Source organism: Clinocottus analis, unplaced genomic scaffold, assembly GCF_023055335.1.
Source record: "Clinocottus analis isolate CAN_PGR_092001 unplaced genomic scaffold, fCliAna1.0.p SCAF_4, whole genome shotgun sequence".
NCBI classification, from domain to species: domain Eukaryota; kingdom Metazoa; phylum Chordata; class Actinopteri; order Perciformes; family Cottidae; genus Clinocottus; species Clinocottus analis.
The window spans coordinates 18548265-18570304 of NW_027176153.1; the positions used below are offsets into that span (position 1 = coordinate 18548265).

Genomic DNA, 22040 nt, shown 5'->3' on the forward strand with positions numbered 1-22040 from the left:
CATGATATATTTTCCATTCCTATTTTGTCACAAGTCAAAATCCTTTCACTCCACTCTGAAAGAATACTTACGATGTGTAAACTAACAGATTGTTTTCCTCCTCCTGTACGGCGAGATATCCACTCGAACCGCGAGCAGGTGAGAGACGGAGTGAGAGGGGGAGGATCCCTTCAAGCATTCAGCAGATTCATAATTAATAGGAGATCTGCTCGATCCACGTCACGCTGAAAACTAACTGGCTACAACGGAGAAGATAAGGAATGATTAAACCTCTCCCTGGTCTGTCTTTGAAATGTTTTGCACATTTAAATAATTTAACACAAAGACTAAAGCTCTTCTTCCTCTTCTTCTTCTTCTTCCTCCTCCCCCTCTTCGTCCTCCTCCTCTTCCTCCTCTTCATTAAGACGCGTCATCGTCTCTCACAGACGTCTTTTAAAGCGCCACGACTGGAGCGTTTGATAAAAACGCAGAACTTCGTAACGAGACCCCCCCGCCCCCCCTCCTGTATTTTCTTCTCAAAACCTCTTGAACTCGCAGGCAAAAACTTTCAGGAGAACATTTCAGATGAATGAAGCGCTGCCTGAAGAGACACAGATTGTTAAGGCGCTAAAAAAACAACAGAAAAACCCTGGCTGGAGCTCAATTTCACCCAGTTTCTGTGACGGGGGGACCAGCACCAAAGTCGCTATATTAAAAGTTTACGGAGAAACAACAGCGAATCAAGAAAAGAATACAAAAAGAATTAAAAAGAGAGAGAAAGGGATGTCAGAACAAGGCTCTGCGTGTAACGCCGTCACAGCTATTTGAATTCTAGTGTTTTCTTTCCCCTCATGTTTGTACAGTTTATATAGTTTCCTCGGACACATTAATCACAATAACTGATGCCATGTTAATGACCTTTTGGGGCGAAAGGGAGAAACATGCAAACTTCAAATGGTCTGAAAGGCAGCGTCTCCTTCATTAAATAACCCTCGTACGTACTTCATATACAATAACACCAGAGGGGTAACACACACACACACACACACACACACACACACACACAGGACTTCTCAATCTTCAAGTTTTTTGTGCAAATACTGAGCGCTCAAAACAAACACAGCTGCTATCGAAGCCACGATAAACAAAGACACGCAATGCATTTCTTCTATAAGACAGTCCCGTTATGTATTTTTGTGATCTCAGTAATCCCGTTCGAGTTGCACAGACTCGCCTGACTCGAGAGCGGATGATTTGTCCGTAACCGGCAGACACACTGCGGGCCGATGCACAGCACGTCGACACGGAGCGCCCTCGCGAGCCGGTCGACGCCCCTCTGAAGCGGGCGCTGGCTTCTACCTGCAGCGACCACGGATCCTGCAGGACCAGAGACACGAGGGCGGGGGGGGGGGGGGGGGGTTCTGAGTTAAAGGGTCAGGGGGTCATATGGAGGCATGTGAGCCCAGAAAAGAAATGGCAACCAATCCTGAGTTAGCGGGAGTCTGCTATAATACGCACCACTGAAGGCACTTTTTAAACAACAGTGCTTCTGTTCTAAGTAATTCAAGTTCAAGAAAAGAATAAACCAGAGCCCCTCCGTGCAGGAAGGACTTTCATATCTGTGTTCTTCTTGCGTCTCCCCCTTTGTTCCCCTCAGACAGAGCGAGCGGCTCAACCTAAAGCTTCTGCGGAGCGGCAGGCGAGCGAGGGAAAAGTGGAAACCCTCGGGGGATGGGGAACGGCTTGGAATCAAAAGGGAGTGGTGACAAAAAAAAAATAAAAATAAAGCCACACAAAACTAAAAAGGAAAAACTAAAAAAAAAATGTGACTAAGAACAAAAAAAAACAAAAAAAACCTACATCTAGCACACAAAACCTTAGAATGGAGGGAGAAAAAAAAAACCCAGCACAAGCACTTGAAAATCCAAACTATGAGAAGCAGTTTCAGTCTGAGAGCAGGAGACGGGGGAGGAGAGCGCCCCGAAGCGGACTCAGGACGCCGGCCCTCTGTGGCGGGGAGTTTGATTGGTTGGTTGGTCGGTCAGGTGGTCGGTGTGAACAAGTCCTCGTTGACTTGTGTTCGATAATGCGAGCCCCACTGTTACAGGGGCGGGGCATGGCAGGCCAGCTGACTGGGGACGAGGATGTGTGTGTGTGTGTGTGTGTGTGTGTGCGCGCGAGCGCGTGTCTGTGTGTGTGTGTGTGTGTGTGTGCGACTGGTCAGATCTAATCATCCCCTCCCCCGTACATGTCGGCCAGCTTCTTGAAGCGCGGGCCCCAGTCGTTGAGGTAGTCGTAGTCCTGGTCCCCCGTGCTGGACGAGTTGAGGGAGCTGACGGAGCCGGCGGTGGAGCCGCTGCCCTCGTAGTCGAACACCAGCAGGGAGTCGTACGGCGGCGCCGTGGGGTCGTTGTCCGCCGCTCGCAGACCCTAGACGGGACAGGGAGGAGGAAGAGGCAGCGGTCAGCACTTCCCATGATGCAACGGAAAGCATCTGTTCCTTCCCACTTCATCACTTTATTCGTATCGCATATATTTCACACACATGACGTTTCTTCAGTGTCTTGATCAAGAACACTTCGATATGCAAACTGCTCCACCGTCCTTTCCTGGTAAATGTCTGTCTTTTTGTTATCAATGTCTACGGAACCTCGATGACATCACTGTGACATCATCAGTGTCATTCACTCTGGGTAGTTTAATCTGGACCGATTCATACTATTTTATAAGCTGATATCTGTATCTAACGTTTCAGTATTCTACTTCTAGTCTAAGAAGCACAACAGGAGTTGATAGTAGAGGTGTGAAGTAATACCCAAGTAGCTCAGACTTGCTTTCTGCCTCTGGTTCAGCCCTTCGTTCAGTCTCATGTCGGGGTGAAAAACAAATACTGTACGTAGTTAAATTATGAAAAGCGATTGGGAAAACATAACACGGTTGTATTGTCCTCGTGCTCTGGGACAAAAGCACAACTGCATTTCGTTTCATGAAGTTGAATCCAATAACAGCAGATCCTGCGATGTTTTGTCACCATACTTGAGTTTTAAAATGAATTATTCAGCGAGCTTCTTCAGGTGAATGTTGAATAAACCGTTCAAACAAGAGAGTGCGGGCGCAGAAATACGACACACAGCGAACACACACAGGTCAATCTGAACACACGCCTCCATAGTGTACTATGTGGTACATGTAGCGTGTACACACATATCCGTGTATTAAAACATACGTAACGGGATGCAGTGGCCACGTCTGAGTTTGATTCAGCAATGTGTGATCAAGCCACATTCTGTAATATCTTGTTACTGCTTCATTAGCGGCAGCGTTAACCTTTTTAAAACAAGCTAGTTTTAGCCCTCTGCTCGAAGTGTGCATACCCAAACTAAAAAAAGGTTTATCTCTCTGCAACCACTGGGGAAATTGAATAATGTTGTTGTTTTAATAAAAGAGTATTATGTGAGATGTTGTTCATATAGTGTAAAGTCTATATGTTACTGGTTATGAGCAGATGAAGATGACATTTATACAGTTTTTATAGCAGTATCTTTGAAAATCATCCAACGGAAAAACTCTTCTACAAGAAAAGCAGCGAGCAGCAATGTCTCCAAAAGCAGATTATTCTAGCAAGAAAGCCAGCAAGTCGGCTCTTCAGGCCTCTCCTACTAAAAGACTAGCTGGTATGCTAGCAGCTAGTGGAAGACTCTGGTGACGAGCAATAAGTGCACTTGCAGAATACACGCAGATGAAATAATTGGACGGGTTTAATGCTGTGACAGAGTTTTCCCTTGTTTTTACAGTAAGAGCATTCAAAAACAGATCTGTATCTTTTCCCGCCGGGGTGCAAACCCACACTTGTTTCCTAGAATGACAAACGAGGGCCGATAACCTGAAGGTTCGGCGGGTGAAGCGAGTGGACTTCATCCCCTTCATCAAAATACAGGAGAGATGCTGCGGACGGAAAGCTGAAAAGCCTCAAACCCCCCTTGGGGTACAGGAACACCATGTGTTTGCTGTGTTTGTGTTTTACCAGACTGCTGGAGCGAGATCAGGTGAGTACATGTGTGAGCGGGGAGGGGGAGAGAGAGAGAGGGAGAAAGGGAGAGAGCGAGGGAGAGTCAAGGCTGGATGGATCAAAGCTGAACAGCTGCCAACGCCTCTCGAGTGTGAACGTGTTGTCACGAGTCTGTCAATCAGCATTTTCTCGCATCAGTGTGCCAACGCTGGAGTTGCGTGTGTGTGTGTGTGAATAAAGCTGCCGCCATCAGAGCAGCTGTACCGTAAAACAAAAGTCTCTGCTGCTCCCATCACCATACTGGAGTTTACATATTGAACGGCGTCCAGAAATGAGTAATCACATTACATGTCCGATCGATGGGAAGCGGCAGTGAGACGGCCAGCTCGCTGTGGGAGGAAAACTAAACGTCCGCTGTGTAAACCCACCTCGTGGATGAAGTCCCCGATGTCTCCAGGGTGGGGCACGACCGGTCTGATCGGGTACTGGGACTCCGGGATGATGGGGCGCTCGTCCACCCTGCGGACGCCGGGCGGCTTGCTGATGATGTGCTCCAAGGAGTCCGGCTGCTGCAGCTGGCTCAGGTCGTAGTCCTACGCGCCCACGCAGGCAAGCAGGTGTAAGTAGGCATGAAAGGTCAACATAGAAAGTGTGTGTGTGTGGGTGGGAGGGAGGGGGGGGGGGGGGTGCATGTCCCTCAGGATCTCACCTGGTCTTCCTCTCCTCCTCCCTCTTCATCGTATTTGAGGATGTTGTCTCTGACGTCGTCTTCCGGGTCAATAAGCAGCTGCTTGGTGTGCCTCTCCTTCTCTCTGCGCTTGATCCACACCACGAACAGCAGCACCATGCCTGCGCACACACACACACACGCACACACACACACACACACACACACAAACTTGCAGTTTACATCCATTCTGTCCAAAATGTCATCAGCCAAAGAGGGAGGGAAACCACAGACACTATGTCTGTGGGGAAAACAGTGCTCACTTTTATTGTATTGGACGTTGTGTTTGGCTAACGGGCCTACACACACACACACACACACACACACACACACACACACACACACACACACACACACACACACACACACGCACACCCACACACACACACACTGCTATGGCTGCGGCTGCCTTTTGGCCAGAGACACAGTTGTTTCGTGCCTTTTTATTGGACATACCTCCCGTTTATGGGCTTATTATTGTAAAAGAAAACGTACTCGGAAGTCTCAATAAACGCTTGAAGTCAGGGCGACACAAGTGAGACGCAGCTGAGGCGGCGCAGACATCTGCACAGAGTAAAACGAGCGCGCATCTGTTCTGTGAGACTCGGTGTTCGACGATTTCGGGAGACATATTTATTCAATCAAACATTTGCTACGGTCAAAATGTGATCCAACACGGTGCTGTGATTGAACTCCACACAGAGGAGCACTTGCTTACTTGGGTGCTTGTACATGACAGAATGTTTGCGATAAGGTTGATATCTCTGTGCGTGGATCCCCAGGAGAATTAAGTTGCAATTGTTATGACTAATAATGGGACAAATGACAGTATTGTTCAACTTTATTCTTAAGTGAATTATAATAATTAGCTCAAAATCGTATGACCCTTTCCAGTCACAATATTGGAAAGCATGGCGCAATACACACGATGTAACATCCAAAATATGCTGGGAAAACGCTACGGCAGTGCGTGAATCTGTCTTCAAGACTTGTCTCTACGTCTATATGTAAAAAAATAAATAAAAACTATTGTTCATGTTGCTGTACTGCAGCCTGGTGAATGCTGAATGATGGAGCCCTGAACAGCCAATCACAGGCAGCTTCAACTTGTCTTTCACTCTGTGTGTGTGTGTGCGTGCGTGTGTATGTGTATGTATGTATGTTTGCAAGTAGCGAGGTGTGTGAATGCCGCGTGAGCCGCTCGTATACTCACTGAGGAGGATGATGATGCACATGAGGATGGAGATGATGGCTCCGGTTCCCAGGCCGGCGGCCGCCACGGCCCCGAGGGTGGTGCAGTCTCCGTGTTCGTCGCAGGGACACACCTTGATTTTGATGACCGACCGGTTGGACAGCGGGGGGTTCCCCGAGTCCGACACGATGACGGGGACCTCGTACACGCCGGGCTCTAGGTATATCTGGTAGCGCAGCCCGAGACGAGCGTAGTCACCTGCGCAGGGCGAGGAGGAAAGGGAGGAGTTATAGGATGCACCACGTGATCACGTTTAAGAGTTATTTGTGAACAAAATCTTAAAAAATGCTTCCACATAGGGCCAGAGATGATTGAAATCAATATCATGGATGTAGTTTGAAAGTTTTTTTTTCCATCATCAATTTACACAATATGGTACATGCAAAAAAAAAAGGATTTATACAAGTATATAAAAATGTATGGAAGCCCATTTCCGTAAAAAAAATAAATAAAAATAGTCATAACTATGACCAAAAAAAAAGAAAAGTCATAATTATGACAAAAAAAGTCATAATATTTATTATTATACTTTTTTCTTTTGTTGTCGTAATTATGACCTTTTTTGTGGCAGGAATGGGTTTCCATAAAATTGCATTTTTATGCATTCATTATTTAAAAGCTTTTAGTCAGAATTTTTTAAAATGACACTGTGCTTTGAAGTATTTTGTTAGAAAAAAAAAACGTGGTCGAATATGATCGTAACATCATACGAATCCACTAAAAGTTGATCATATTGAACAATCACACAGTACTACATGTGTAATTATTTAAGTATAATGTACTTTATATTACATATGGGCAAGAAAGATGTAAGCCGCTTTATGATGAAGCATCTGATGAGATTTTGGTCAGTTAGTAAATGAAATAACTGGTAAAGACGTGTTCACATAAAGATATATGTGTGCAGTAGCACTCCATGCAGTGCTCATTAGTGGACGTTCACATGCTCTCTCGTGCTGTTTTCTACGCTGACGCCTCACCGCTGATCCGAGAAATCGTCCAGTTGCGCCGGATGCTGTTGGGGAAGTTGGGCAGCTCGAAGACGAAGGGTCCGGCGTTGGGGTCGGTGTCGGCGTCGGCGGCCGTGATGTTGACGCCGTGGACGTTCTTGTTCACGCGCTCACAGATCTGAGACTCTCTGGGTATGAGCGCCGGCGGGTTGTCATTAATGTCTATCAGATAGATCTGCAGCGTGCCGGTTCCGCTGGCTGCGGGAGAGCCTGGGAGCGAGAGAGAGAGAGAGAGAGAGAGAAAGAGAGAGAGAGAGAGGGGGAAGAGGAAGTAGCATCATAATAGCATCACGATGGGAGGAAAAAGATGACGAGGAAAGATGTGCACGTTGTGAAAGTGACGATCGAGAGCGGGAGAAGGACGAGAGCCGAAGGCGGACAGAGGGGAGAGACAAGTAATGGAACTGAACCCCCCCATGAAAAAAGAGACAAAAAAGAAAGAGAAGAGGTGGAAGGAGCTCTGTCCACACTGTTAGAGGTACTGCAGAAGCAGAGGAGAACTTTTGCCCTTGACAGGAACACTTCTGACAGTCGTGCTTCCCGGCTCCTCATTTAGCCTCGGAGCCAAAATCAAGCCCATCGGAGTCGATCCAGACGCAGGCCCGGCACGTCCGACCGCCTGGAGACGGCAGAGGTACAATAATGATGAGTGTAACGCAATCAAACGAGTCCTTGTCGGTGCGTATTTACACACAACCGGGAGAGACGTCTACCATTCTGTAGATGAAGGCCGAGTCTGCCTGCGACATTAACAATGCACGTCTGGAAAGGTGAAGAGGGCGCTCCTGCTGTGGCGCACGCCGTCCTGCATTCTCAAATACATCATCGCTTCAACACACGTGTGCATTCTGTCCTCCTACGTGCACACACGCTGAGCGTATATATCCCCTCCGCTGCATGCTCGCATCCGTACATGCATGAACGTAAATGTAAATGTTCAATCGCTCTGGATAATGTGCTCGAACTGCTTGAAGGCAGTTACGACGTCGCAGACTTTCACAGCAAATCGCAAAATGCATTTTGTATATTTAAGAGACAATATTCATTCATTAACTCCAGGATTCTGTGATGGAGCACACTTTTCGTCGGCTCTCAGTAGTTTAAAGTTAGTGGACCTTCTGCTCTTAATTAATAGTTTGATTTGTAACTAAATGTGATGAAATTGCCCTGTAAGTGAAACTGGCTTGCTTTAGGAATCCGTTCAAGATGCAGTTGCTTTAGCACCGGCGAGGTGTATCACCTATGACACATACAAGCGTTGCTAATTAGGCAGCTAATAAACAATATTCTCTCAGATCAACGATGGACTTTGCACCAATGCCGCGCGCGCCGTCTGTTTTGTACGTTTGTGACAATCATTGCGGCGACTGAAGATATTTGGTCTTACGCTACAGTTGGCAGGCATTGCAGGTGCTGCCTCACTACAATATCGTCAGCCCCGGACTGTAATAACATGCACTGATGCACACAGACACACACCTCATCTGCAGACACAATCCTGAAGCCCTTTGCATTGATTGAACAGAGCAACAGACCATCAGCTACAGCATTTATAGAGAACTGGGGAGTAAAGAATAGACACTTAAAAGAATCAGAGTGAGATAGTGGAGTGTGAGGGCGGCACGACTGCGTACGCGAAGTATGAAAATGTGGCACGAAGAAATCTTAAGGGGGGGGGAAAAAAAAAAGAGAGGGCGCTTAGCCGTATAAAGCTCCGAGCTGTTTATTGAGTGTGTGTCAGGGGGTGACGACCCTTAGCTGCCTCCAATTACGAGTCATTTCCCCGCCATGCCCCACTGGCTGAGCCATTGGATGGAATCAAGCGACCCCAAGGCCCATCCCCGGGAGGAGATAAGGGCGATGTAATTTACAAAGATTTATGCAAAGCTGACAGATCTGCCAATTAAACATGGCAACGGAGCAAGACGTTTGCCGCCAAGGAGAGCGAGACTCAGTTAAAGACGGGCGGCTGTAAGGGAGACGGTCGGCCCGACGGGTAATGCCACGATTCGGTGTTACAGATGACGACTTAATAAAGTTCCACTGATTGAAGCCCTATCGAGTGATCAGCGACGGACGCGGCTCACTGGCCTCTTAAGAGTTTCTGCAAAGAGTTGCTGGTAAACAAAACACAACTGAAAAGAAGTCAGATTTTTAAAGCCCCCTGTGCAAAAGACCAGTCCGGCCTGAATCCACTTCCTGACCTTCATGGTTAGTTTTGTTGGAACTAGACTATTCAAACACACGCGCGCGCGCACGCACGCACGCACGCACGCAGAAAAGAAGAACAGTTGCCAAATGATGTGTAGCGGTAGCACTGTACTACGAGAAAGCGGCACTTTTTCCAGGGGTGCGCCCCCGCAGCACAGCGTGTGCTGCAGCGTAGTGTCAGCGGGGGGCACTCAGCTCACACACACTCAGCACACACACACACACTCAGCTCACACACACACACTCAGCTCACACACACACACTCAGCTCACACACACACTCTCAGCTCACAAACACACACACACACACTCAGCTCACACACACTGCTCTGCAAAAAAAGTCAATCAAGTGCACCGTTGGGCCGGGATGTGACGTCACGCCCACGCTGCATTGTGATTGCGCAACACGCTTCACTGAGGATTTGAAACGTTGCGCTAACAGCTAGCATGTTGGGGTAAAAAGCTATATCCACATCATGCTGCTTTTAGAACGTACATATATGCTGAATGCTGGTTTTGTTGGAAATAATGTTTTCTCATTCTCCAGAGGGAGATTTTATTTGATTGTCAGTATTTTTCAACATTATCCAACAATTGAATCAGAAGACGTTCTACAAATACATGCTTACAGGAGATATTTTTAAACGTGGACCTGTCGGGTTGCAGGAGGACAGCCAGCGGTGGCATATAGAAAGTGTCACTTAGTGTTATCTCAAAGATGTTCAATGTCACAGCTTTACATTTAGAAGACAGTGGATGAGGTTCATTAAAGGAGCCAGAGTATACAGATGAGGAACTGCAGCAGGTCACGGCATCGCCCCTCGATACCAAACTCATTTCAAACATTTATGTCCTTATTAGTCACTGAGACGCCCAAAAATATTGAATGTACAGTGTTAAATGCAAATTTAAAACACGTACATAGTGAAACATAAACACACACACACACACACACACACACACACACGCAAACACACGCACACACACACACACACACACACACACACACACACACACACACACACACACGCAGGCTTTCCCATCCTGCAGCTTTGTTAATCCCAGTCATGTATGGGGGACATGTGGAAGCAGCTTGCCGCAGCTGATAGGAGAATTATGTGGGTTTTAACCAGCTAAATAAATAATTATGTTTGTGTAAATTCCTCAAAAGGATTTGTATTAACTCCTTTTTTTTCTTCTCTTTTTTCCGATGGCGGCTCAGAGATGTGAGGCGCGGTGAAAAGACTTGTAGCAAACCGACCATATGCTCTTAGAAGAGCGCATAAAACCATCGGTGATTGTGCGTCACAAGCGTCAGATCGTGTCGGGAGGGGAGGGGGGGGCGCCGTGAAAAAACGTGGCCGCGACGCGAGCGTGCTCCTCGCCACGCCGTCACCACCTCTCCATGTCCCGTCCCACCATCCTCACTGTCATACAGCACTTCTTACCATAATCCCTCTGACGGTGAGACAGCTGGCACTCCAGCAACACCCACATAGTCAGACTGATGCACGTACTAACACACACACACACACACACACACACACACACACTAACTTTTACTGCTGCCGTCTCAACTTTTGGACTTCCCATGTCCAACCAATATTGCAGTGACATGCAGCTCTAATCTGTGCACGGTCAGATGAAGGAAAAGCTCCTTGTTCTTCAAGGAAATAGCGAAGGTATTGAAATGAAAATAAAGTCCAGGAAATCGACCTCTAATCTAATCCCGTTGCCTCTTCCTTCCCATCAGCACGTCACGGTGCCTGATATTGTCAATCATTGCCCAAATAAAAAAGTAGAGAAACACACACATTACTGTGTTTGGAATGAGATCATTCTTCACACATGCTCACAGCTATAAATAGACCAATGTTTCAAAGCCAGCTCAACCTAATGTAAACACACCGGCGCGCTGCACGTCACTGATAAGGTAAATTGGGAAGGAGGGGGGGGAATAAAAAAACACACCTTTTCTACTTGAGCAAAAAGCACCCAAGAAGAAGAAGGGAACTTATTTGTTTGCTCTGATTGAGTTTGTGCTCAGTTAAACTTGAGTTTCAACTTTTGAGGCAGAACAAATATATGTGGCACATTGTGAAAGAGGTAGCGGGAGAGAAAAGGCAGTCATGGACAGAAGATAAGGGGGATGAGAGGAGAGGATCAAGAGTGTGACCAGGTTGTGTGAATCCAGGATTTCCTCTAACTCTCCCCCAGCTGCGCTGCACTTGAATGCTGCAGAGCCTCCGTGTCCTTCTATCCCTCCAAATCCACACACATGTCTTCATTCTCCTCAAACACTGAGCAACATTTTTACTCTCCGACGTGTATTTTCCGGCGCATTTTCCTAACAATGATTCAAATCTTCACGTTCAGCAGGTGACCAGTCGATTGATGCATGATTTTAAGCCGGTTGTGATTTTCAACCGCGGCACATTTTTAACAAACCCACAAAGTTACAAAATGTCACATTGTAGCATAATACAGCATATATATATATATATATATATATATATATATATATATATATATATATATATATATATATATATATATGTATATGGTAGATAATTATTGCATGGTAGGTAATTACTAGGCCGGCCACTATATTGTCGGCTAAGATGCGACAATTGCAAATTATGTTTTATTGTTTTTTTTAAGTGAAATTGTACATTTTCCTACGGCACACCTGATGATCTCGCACAGTGGTTTAAAATCACTGATTTAGGCAACGTGAAGGTGCTTTAAAATGACTGACAGCTAATTCCACTGTGTTTTTTAAGACCACAGAGAAGGAAGTTTGATAGTATCTCAATAATGTAAAGAGAAAGTCATCCCTTAAATATACAATTTGTCGTTAATACAATGCATATCCACTTATATTTGTAATGTTACAACAATAGTACTTTAATGTATAATACATTTGAAAACATATTTTGGGCTGTAAAATCGGTGCATTGCATGCTAAACCTCGTGGCATGAGGACAACAAAGAGTCCATGACCCCGATAACAAACGCTTACCGCTGTCTGTTGCCAGGAACGTGGCCTCGTATATGTTGTTCTTGACGTAGACGGACTCCCGATCCAGCATCGCCGTGGTGACGATCTGCCCGTTGGTTCTGTTGATGGACAACCAGTCCGCCGGGTCGTTCAGCTTTGAATACCTAAAGACACACGAGGACACATTGATGGAGGCAGCGTTAGCCGCTTCCGTGTTTGCGAGCCATTGAAGATTTTCTCTGATGCGTTTGTGCATGCAAAGATTGGCTACACACACACATACACACACACATACGCACACACACACACTCACACAATCAGCCTGACCTTCACACAGTTTAATTCTTCATTGACTTCTCCTCCAGAGCCTGCAGCTTACAGTCAATTTCACCTCATTTTTCACTCCTGCGTACCAGGCATTGAAGTCAATTACCTCCATAGTTAAGCACGGCTGCGACTGCCTCGGTGTGTGTTGCGTGTGCACGGTCCAGGAAGTGTTTTGCTTCATGACGGAGAGGGCGAAGCCGCCTGGCAGGGTTATTTACACGCCTGCTTTAGTGCTTGTATGTTCGCAAATGTCACAGTGTCTGCATGGGGAAGCTGTGCGCAGGGCGGCGGCGGGGCGATGATAGGATCTGGGTACCGATCGTCAAACAGGAAACTGGATGTGGAAGCAGGCGGAGACGTTCCCCCGGGATAAAGGGCAAGGAAGGAACAGGGGATCATCTCCGGGATTGAATTCCAATCTCACTCTGATCTAACTCTTCTTGTTTCTCGGCGCTTTGCGGCTCGCTCCACACTTTCAAACCTCATCTTGCTGTGCTTTTGTATTCATACATTTTCTTATCCCCCCCCCCCCCCCCCACACACACACATGTCTGTATCTCCTCGTCTCATTCCCTTTGTGATGCAGAGTTCATCAACTGGCACCTTTCTTTCTTCCTCCCGTGAAACATCATCTGTGGACCTGTGACACCGTGGCCTTTGCACCGACGAGGTTTCTCCATCAATCCGATATGCATTTACTGAATGTCATCCTGGGAAATAAAGCTCTGTTATGTGGCAAACACGGCTTTTAAATCCATCGGCATTGAAATGGGCTTGACCTTAACCTTGCTTTTATATGTATTGAATGGCAGTGTACTTACTGACACTTTAATTTTGTTTGATTAAATACTGCATGTACATTTACTCGCGTCGGAGTAGAGTGGAAGTCTGGGAGGCGGTGAGGAGGGTGCGGGGGAAGAGAGCATAATCTCTCTCCTGCAGTGAGGGAGGTGGGATTTTCCCAGCAGGCAGTAGGCATGATCCCAGGCGTAAGCGCAGTGCGGGGAAGGGGATCACAGAGATGACATTCCCACACTCTAGACAGTTTTCACTCAGGCTAGCCAAGCCCACCGCCGCTAACTGGCGGACTGTGAAATCACCACCAGGACTACAGTGAGTCCACCGCAGTGGGAGGGTGGGATGAAAGAGCGAGGGAATAGGATCAGGAGTGTGTGGGAGGAGAAAGAGAGAGCAGGACAGGTGACAGTCGGAAGAAGCAGCATGGCTGTATGATCTTCTTTTCGTATCCTCATTAGGATGGACTTGATGCCTACTGCTACTCCATTGGTTTGGCCTTGGCAAACTCACACTCCCTGTCTACTGAGATAATTATCTTATCTTGTTGTGTTTTGTTTTTTTTGTCCGTCTTGCCAGTGGAGGGCAGACCAACTGCTCCACTTTTTACTGAGCAAACGGAAAATTAAAGGGTCAAGTGAACAAAATTCACATTACATCGTTCCATGTACACCCAGTGTAATACAGAAAAAAGAATAGTGAAATCACATTTTGGGCCTTTTGGATGAGGAGATTCATAGTTTGACAAGTTGAAATATGTGTTTGATCTGATATGTGTTCGAGGGATCGTTTTGAGATCGTTTTGAAATCTGGAGTTAATTACTTGAATCTGGATCTTTCATACAGGCTGTGATATATAGATGTTTACGACTGTTGAAAGATGTGTTGATTTCATTGTCTGTCTGGTTTGGAATGTGGTTGTGTTCGAGTGATTGTTTTGAATCGTTTGAGATCGTTTTGATCTCGAGTCTGGGCTCCATTGCTTTGGTCTGTACATCACTCGGGGGGAAATTCGCGGTCTTTGTGTGACAGTAAAGTTTAGCTGATAGAAACTACTCGATCAATCATGTGATTATTTCTCCCCGTTTCAGTGGTGGAACAATAGTACACTCTATATTCACATTAAATGTGAATCTTGAGTCAGCAGACAACTAGCTTAGCATTAAGATGGGGAGTGAAGTTTAAAGAATCTGACTCGCAGCCCATTTAAAGGTAGATAATGAACTCGGCATACTGTATCCTGTGTATTTAATCCGTCCACTGACTGCAGTCTGCTAATTACCTGGCAGCTTCACAGAGACGAGACACAACCCGCCACATAACTCACCGTGAAAACCGCAACTTGCTGTTTTCACTTCACCTGACATGTAACATGTTAATTAGCTTAAGAGGTGTCGGTAGAATCAGTGGATTCTTTCTGGGGGTTTTTTCTCCATTCCTTGACAGAGCCAGGCCAGCCGTTTCCCTTTGCTTCCAGTCTTTCATTTTCTGCTAAGCTAAGCTAATTGTCTGCTGGCTCCATGCTTCATATTTAGTGTACGGTGCCGACACGAGAGTGCAATCTATCTTCTCGTCCAACTTTCCGCTAGAAAGTGCATAACTGCATTTACCGAAAGGGCCTAACTGCAGGGGAAAGTATAGAATATAAAATACCAACCTTTTCTTCACCGTGAGGCTCTCTGATGATAAACGTTTTGCTCACAAAGCAGAGAGCTCTGACCACCACTTCTCTTTAATTAAGTCTCCTCAGGAGCCCTCAGTGCAGACGTAATAACCCCAAATGAAGCAGTTGATGTCCTGAATGAACAGTGTTTGCAGCAAAGCTAACTTCCAGCTCACTGAATGGACAACACGCTGCGTTATTAGAGCGCTTCTTAAAAGTAAACTTCAGCAAAGACAAACAGTCATTTTTCGCTTCCTTCACTTTTTTCCGATAGCACTCGGGAAATGATGGCGCTCCTCCGGCCAGAATTATGATTATCCAAACCAAACCCCGCTGTTTTTGTTTACAAGTCCCTACTGTCAACAATGTCACTGTGGACAATTGGACAGTCCCCATCGCTAACTTTTAATGAAATGCTTTGCCAATTTGCCAAAGGTAAACAGTCCGTGCTTACTCTCGCGCTCCTGTAGAATAAAACAGAATATGGTATAAATGTTAGATTTTGTGCAAAAGTTTAATTATTCCTTTCCTGTGGCTTATTTCCAATTCATTCCTGAGCTCTCTCTCTCCGGCACCTGAAGGTTTCTCTCATTTGGGACTTAGTTGGTGTGCGAGTGCGGCCGGATGTATGATTAGGCATGGCGGGTTAGTGATCTCGGCGAGCAGCGGGGAGAGGTATGACATTTATTTTTCAAACCCCTGACCCTGAGGATGAAAAATGCATGTCTCAAGCTTAGCCAAGGCGGTTTGGGTAATCATTTATGCCAGTGTCTCTAGTCCCACGTCTCGACCTCACTGGCCGGGTGTCTGACAGGTGATGCATGATGCCTCACTCTCCTCCCTCCCCCCCCTGTCCAAATCGTCTCCCCCCCGAATCCCAACAGCCCATTGCCGGTCTGTCCCTGTGTTGATGAGCACCTCTCAAGTTCAAACCTTGACCCGCAGTCAGCTCACAATCCTCTGCTTTTTTCCCCCATCCCTCCAGCATCCCCGAGGTCTTTTATTTTTTTATTTTTTCTCTTTCCGACTTTTTACGGCGCCCTCTAAATCTTCTCCTTGTCACTCTTCTCTTTATGCATCTCCAACATCCATTTACAAAGACGTACAGCTCTTTGTCATATGCAAAGACATGCGCCATAAATTACATGTAGCTCAGACGGGGGGTGTCACATCCAAACGTCTCCCCCACGCAAACAGACGCGTCAGCTAACTATTTGATTGATGGCGCTCTGACGCGTGCACACCGAGATCAGCTCTGTGCCAGATACGAGTTTGAAAGTGGAATGAGGTGACGCCAACGCGGCACAGGGTTTAAGCTGATTGGCAAGAACGAGTCCCTGAATTTTCTTTTCTGCAGAATAATGAGAATTCAAGAGACGGACGGAACGGCTGTAATTAGTCTCCTTGCCTAACAGTCTGGAGGAGATACCTTTTATGCTGCCGGTGTAAAGCAGGGGGGGATTGATAGATATCCTATCCAGATGGGCCTAAATGAACGAGGCGGTGGATTCGCCATCTCTATACAGTCCTGCGTCCTCGCCCGCTCAGAGCAGAGGAAGGAGATTTGGTCTGTGTTTGTGTTAAGGAGACCGTGACAGACCACAGCGTGCTCGCGAATGGCAAACTTATTTCCAAGTCCTGCAGTCGTGCACGGGTCATGGACAAAAACAGAGAGGGAACCAAAAGAGGTCACAGCGAATTCAACAGGGAGAGAGAGAGAGAGAGAGAGAGAGAGAGAGAGAGAGAGAGAGAGAGAGAGAGAGAGAGAGAGAGAGAGAGAGAGAGAGAGAGAGCCCAGCTGGTGACTTTGGCGTCTTCCTAAATTATAACATACACCCAATTTACTCTCATTTGCTGTGAAATTAGCTGGTAAATTTGCTCAGATCTTTTCCCCAGAGTAAATGGGAAGCACAGGGCTGCTGGAGTGTGAGGGCTTTGGAGGGAGGTGCTTATATTAATGCCCCGGCCCTGCTATCAACTCAATTGCGGCGCCGCGCCGGTGTCACACATTACACCGACAACAAGCGCTGTAATCTGAGGACATCATCCTACATGTGACCACGAGTGGAAACACACCTAATCTAAAGCTCTTTCTCTTTGAAACATCGTTTACGGAGCAATGTGTACTCAATAGATTACCTCCACGTTTGGAACAAATAAAGGCTCCAATGCCGTCAACTGCTACTGTCAAGCTGACAGCAGGACAGAGGAACGGCCTGCTGGTCATTTAAAGGTTGGTTTACATTTAAAATCCAGAGAGGCTTAGCGCAGAGAAAGAACACCGCAGGTGGACATAATGCTGTGTCAGGCGTTTGGTCTCAAGCCAGCTGTTCTTTTTATCCCCCCTCCCTCTCTCTTGCTGCTTATGTGTGTGCACCTGCATGTATGCGCTCATGAAATCCACAGAATGCACACGCTTCTGATTACCCCAGAGGCGTTTGCTCCCTATTAACCTTACCCTCCTCGCTAAGAGTTCTCTGGTGGCTCATAAACTTCCCACAGTAAGACTTTGAGGGATCGGCGGTGCCAGAATACAGTCCCCTTGTTGATCTTTGACCCCTAACTACTGACATGGAACCTATCCAAGAGTCTTTTTAGCCTGCTGTTAGTGCATATGGAGGGCTTTTTGGCCAGTCCTGTACTTACAATGCAGCTTGCCAGACTTCAATCAGGCTGTACTTTTCTGGGTCCAGGGAGCATCCATATGTAATGCAACTCATCCAATAAGATCCAGATCATTTGGACCAGAAGAACTTTAAACTAATGGCATGCTATATTAAAATGTCAGAATACAGTACTCTGATTATATATATATATATATATATATATATATATATATATATATATATATATATATATATATATATATATATACACATATATATTCGCTCAGTAAGTACCTGATTGTTTGTTGCATCTGTAGTCGGTCGGGGTCGGAAGCAGAGAAGGTGGTCAGGCTGGTGCCGGCCGGGACACCCTCCTCAAAGCGGATGTGTTTGGGGTTCGTGGGGAAGTACGGGGGTTCGTTGATGTCCTGGACGGATATGGTGACGCCCGCTGTGGACTGGAGCGAGGACTGGATGCCGCTGGCGAGGTGGGCCTGGTTGGACACCACCACCGTCAGCATGAAGGCACGGTTCATCTCAAAGTCTACTGGCTGGAGGAAGCAAGGAGGCAAGGAAGGAAGGAAGGATGAGCATGAGAGTGGAAGTGAATTCAAGCAGTTTCAACATTATTCATCTCTTAAAAGGTGCAAGATGCGAGACTGGGTGGATTTGGATTGCCTCTCTATGGCTCTCAACATGGCAGATGCGGGCGGCTCAGACATTACTCCTCTTCATCTTTACAGAGCAAACTGTGGTTTGCTGCTATATTCACACTCAGAATGTAAAATATAGGTTATTTAATGAAATCCTGCACTGTGTAATTTAGCAATATTATATCTATACCCTTCATAGTCATATTTAACACTGGAATAATTTAATTTTAGCTTTATTGCTGGAATTTCACTTGGTGACTTTAACATAATTCATGAGACTTTAATGTGAACATGTGCAGTGTACAATATAATGAACACATTGAAATCCAGTTCACATGAGTGAAGAACCACCTCTGTGGTAAAAATGGATATTATAAACTAGATCTATATGGTATTTATTGCAATGTTTTTGACTTTATGTATCGAGTTCCCTATTATATATCTTTTTATCTTACTTTTTCAGCGGAACATTAGGTGTCTTTATTTCTTTACTTTAAAACTACGGTCTTTAATTTGGATTTACAGGTAAAGAAAACAATAATGAAAATGATTATCTTCTCGGTTATTATTATTATTAGTATCATTACAACTATTACTTTTCATCAGCACACCGTGTCATGTATTTAAACACCATACGCTGATAGTCGTGTGAAACCCGTTTTAATATTTCTCTTGATGTTGATAAAGGACCAGGCGCCGTGTCAAGTTCCCCTGATGGAATGGACCTCCTTTATTCTCTCTAAACTACTAACCAAGACACACACACGCACGCACACACACACACACGCCCACACACACACACACACACACACACACACACACACACACACATCCTGCACAGAGGTAGAAGGGCTTAGACTATTCATAGGGTGCTGTCATGGCTCAGCCATTTGTGTGTGTGCGCGTGTGTGCGTGTGTGTGTGAATGTGTGTATATGTGTGTACATGTGTACTCTACAGGGGCTTTTACTGGCTGAGCCTAAACCGAAGTGACAGTTCCGAGCTTTCCTAATGAAGACTACACGATCAGGTTCAAATGACAACAACAACAAGCAAGGAGAGACAGAGAGGGGAAAAAAAAAGAGAGGACAAATACGGTGCTGCCGGTCCTGCCGGCGCATTTTCTAAACAGGCGGGTGATGATTACCGCCGCACGCCTGGCGTCTGCGGTGTCTGATGGTTGTATTATTAATGACTCCGAGCACATCTGGATGTTGCATCCTGTGTTATCAGTGGACAGCTCTGATAGGAGACATACACTTAAAAAAGAAAGCATTCTCAATCAGACAGCGTGGTTGACAAGGGCAAGAGTGGATGTGTTTGTGTGTGTGTGTGTCCACGTAGATACGAGCAGGTGTGTGTGTGTGTGTGTGACCCCGTCGGTGCACCGGCAACCCATTTGCAAGCAAACCCATGGTCAAGGTTCTTTGATCTGCAGCCAGAGGGGAGGGGGCATGGGGGGGGTCTAGAGTATAGCTGGAGGCTAACTAAAACATGCACACACACTCGGACACACACGCCCTGGGGGGAACCAGAGGGGGTAAGAGGTCAACAACACGGCTTCCATCTTTTGCCCATGAGCCTTAGATTTTCTTTGCATCGCTTCACTCGTCCCTCTTTCTTAATTTGTTTTCCGCCAGACTCCGACTCCAACCCCCCCCCCCCCCCCTCCTCCCGACTTGTGATCCATCCTCCCTGCATCTCTCAATCCTCTGGAAATCTGTCTCCGCCTCGCTTCCCTCCTCTCCTCCATGTCCGCGTTTATCATAAGCCGCGATTTACATATCTAAATGACTCGTTGGTACCAAGCGGCTCTGTTAGTGTGTTTTCTTTTCTTTTTTTCTTTTTTTTTAAGCATGCTTGTTTCTCGACCGGCTCTATTACCGCGCGGCAAAATGAGGTGAGCGCGTCTCGTACAACTCCCCGGAGAGCGCCGTAAATGTGTGACACGTCCTGGTTGAGACCTTAGCCCTTGTTTACAGAGGAGCCCGGTCCCTCGTGGAAGAGGGACACGGTGACGGCGTGAAGCGATGCGTCTGCATGCGTCTGGTAAAAATAGGAGCGCCCGAGAGCCACGGCAGCGCCTTCCTATGGCGTCTTGACTTTACCTATATTGAGTCTGATGTGAACCATTCCAGCTTCCTTTCCCCAGAGCGAGCCGAAGCCCCCTCTGTTTACTTGCGGAGACAGTCTATTCCTCATCGCGGTCCCAGGGGGTGCCCTGTCTCTTATTTCATGATTTCCTGATAACCTCCCATGGGTCTCCACGAAAGCTCACGGCTACTCGGCTGCCTGCTGAATTTTACATCAGGGAGTGAGAGGAATGGATTATAAAAGGCAGTCATCTAGAGATAATGAAGAGAAGCAAAATGCCAATGCTCATTGCTCATGGTGCTGTGGGAATTGCAGGGCGATGCTCTTGCTGTTTTTTTTTTTTTTCCAAGACATTATTATAGGACGAGAGATGTGATTTGCGGGAGTCAGATGCACGAGGAGAATACCCGAGGGTCCCCAGGGTCAAGAGCATAAACAAGACGGTACAAAACACATGCGAAGCGATAAGCACATTTATAGTGAGCCACTCATGGATGAGCACAGAAATACAAGCGCTGAAGGCCACTCAACAGGACACATCTACGCATTTACATACATAAACAGAGCATGAGCCGAACGGGCGTGCGCATTTCCGTTCTGTCGTCTATTTCCTTTATTTTGTTTTTCGAATGGGTTATGGCCCCCGGGACAATCTGCGTCTGAGAGGTTGAGCACTAACACAGCAGGTTGTTACAAGACATGGTTTTGTTGTTGGTGTCATTTACCACAGCAGCGAGAACATTACGAGTGTATAAAAAACGTTGCCTTTGTAATTGAGAAATCAATACCTCATTTGCTACGGCGATTTTACCAGCCATTGTGTTTAAGTCTGTGTGAGAGTGTGCGGGCTTGTTCTCTGAAGGGCGCCGCAGCCTCCGATCCCTCATTTGGACATAAGGGGGCATGTGAAAGGCAAAAAGACCCCGGCCTGTTCCGCATTTAACTTCGCGGTCTATTATTATAGCTGGTGTTTAGACCAGAGGGGATATGACGGGGGAGGAACAGAAAGAGAGGCGACACCGGTAGCTAAGGTGTTCCAAGATGGCCGCCGCCTTACCTTCACCACGGTGACCATGCCGTCGTTGCTGACCGGGTCGGTGCGGATGGTGAAGTGCCCCGACGGGTCCCCGCTGATGATCCGGTAGATGGCGTTCCAGTTGGGCGAGTGCGGTTGGTCGGCGTCGATCACCGTGAGGTTCGCCACCACGAGATCCACTCGGTTCTCCGGGACCTCGCCGGAAAACTGCAGAGAGTGGAAGGGAAACAACACCGTGTGATCTTTATTGAGATGGTGGCTGAGGTCCATCCGGATCCACTGAGCCGTTTGAGTGTGGCAATCTCTCATTTTTTGAATCTGTCCTCAGGTTTTCAGGGAAAGTAAGTTTAATGATTTTGTTTTTTTTCCCCCTCACAGCTGAGTAATAAACAAGCTATGAACAGTTGCACACCAGTAAGCACATGCACACAAGGGCGGTGTTCCAGTTTCAGTGTTCTTTCTGCTTTTTTTCGACGCGTTCCCGGTGCCCGCTCTTGACGAGCAATAATATTTCATTCGTTTGAAAAGCCAGCGAGACAAAGGACGAGAGAACGGCTGAACAGAAAGGAGCCCGCAGTAGGGAGGGTTAAAACAGCTGTTTGAGTGTGTATGAGTGGCTTTTAGTTGTTCCCCCATTGCGGCGCAAACACATGTGCTTTGTCCTGATAAGCCTGATGAG

At 46.6% G+C, this 22040-nt stretch overlaps 1 protein-coding gene across 4 annotated transcripts in view; it reads right to left on the reverse strand.

Moving 5' to 3' along the window:
• Window positions 1–1383: 1383 nt before the first annotated feature.
• LOC137801033 (cadherin-4-like) overlaps window positions 1384–22040 on the reverse strand; it is a 218264-nt gene continuing 197607 nt past the window's right edge. For all 4 annotated transcript variants that reach the window (XM_068598427.1, XM_068598429.1, XM_068598428.1 and 1 more), the window contains 8 exons: window positions 21383–21568; window positions 17874–18130; window positions 12210–12352; window positions 6948–7187; window positions 5929–6165; window positions 4698–4837; window positions 4417–4581; window positions 1384–2409 (listed from right to left, as the gene is read on the reverse strand). In XM_068598427.1, the coding sequence (XP_068454528.1) occupies window positions 2206–2409; window positions 4417–4581; window positions 4698–4837; window positions 5929–6165; window positions 6948–7187; window positions 12210–12352; window positions 17874–18130; window positions 21383–21568 (1572 nt within the window). In that variant the 3' untranslated portion in view covers window positions 1384–2205. The remainder of the gene's footprint in view (window positions 2410–4416; window positions 4582–4697; window positions 4838–5928; window positions 6166–6947; window positions 7188–12209; window positions 12353–17873; window positions 18131–21382; window positions 21569–22040) is intronic.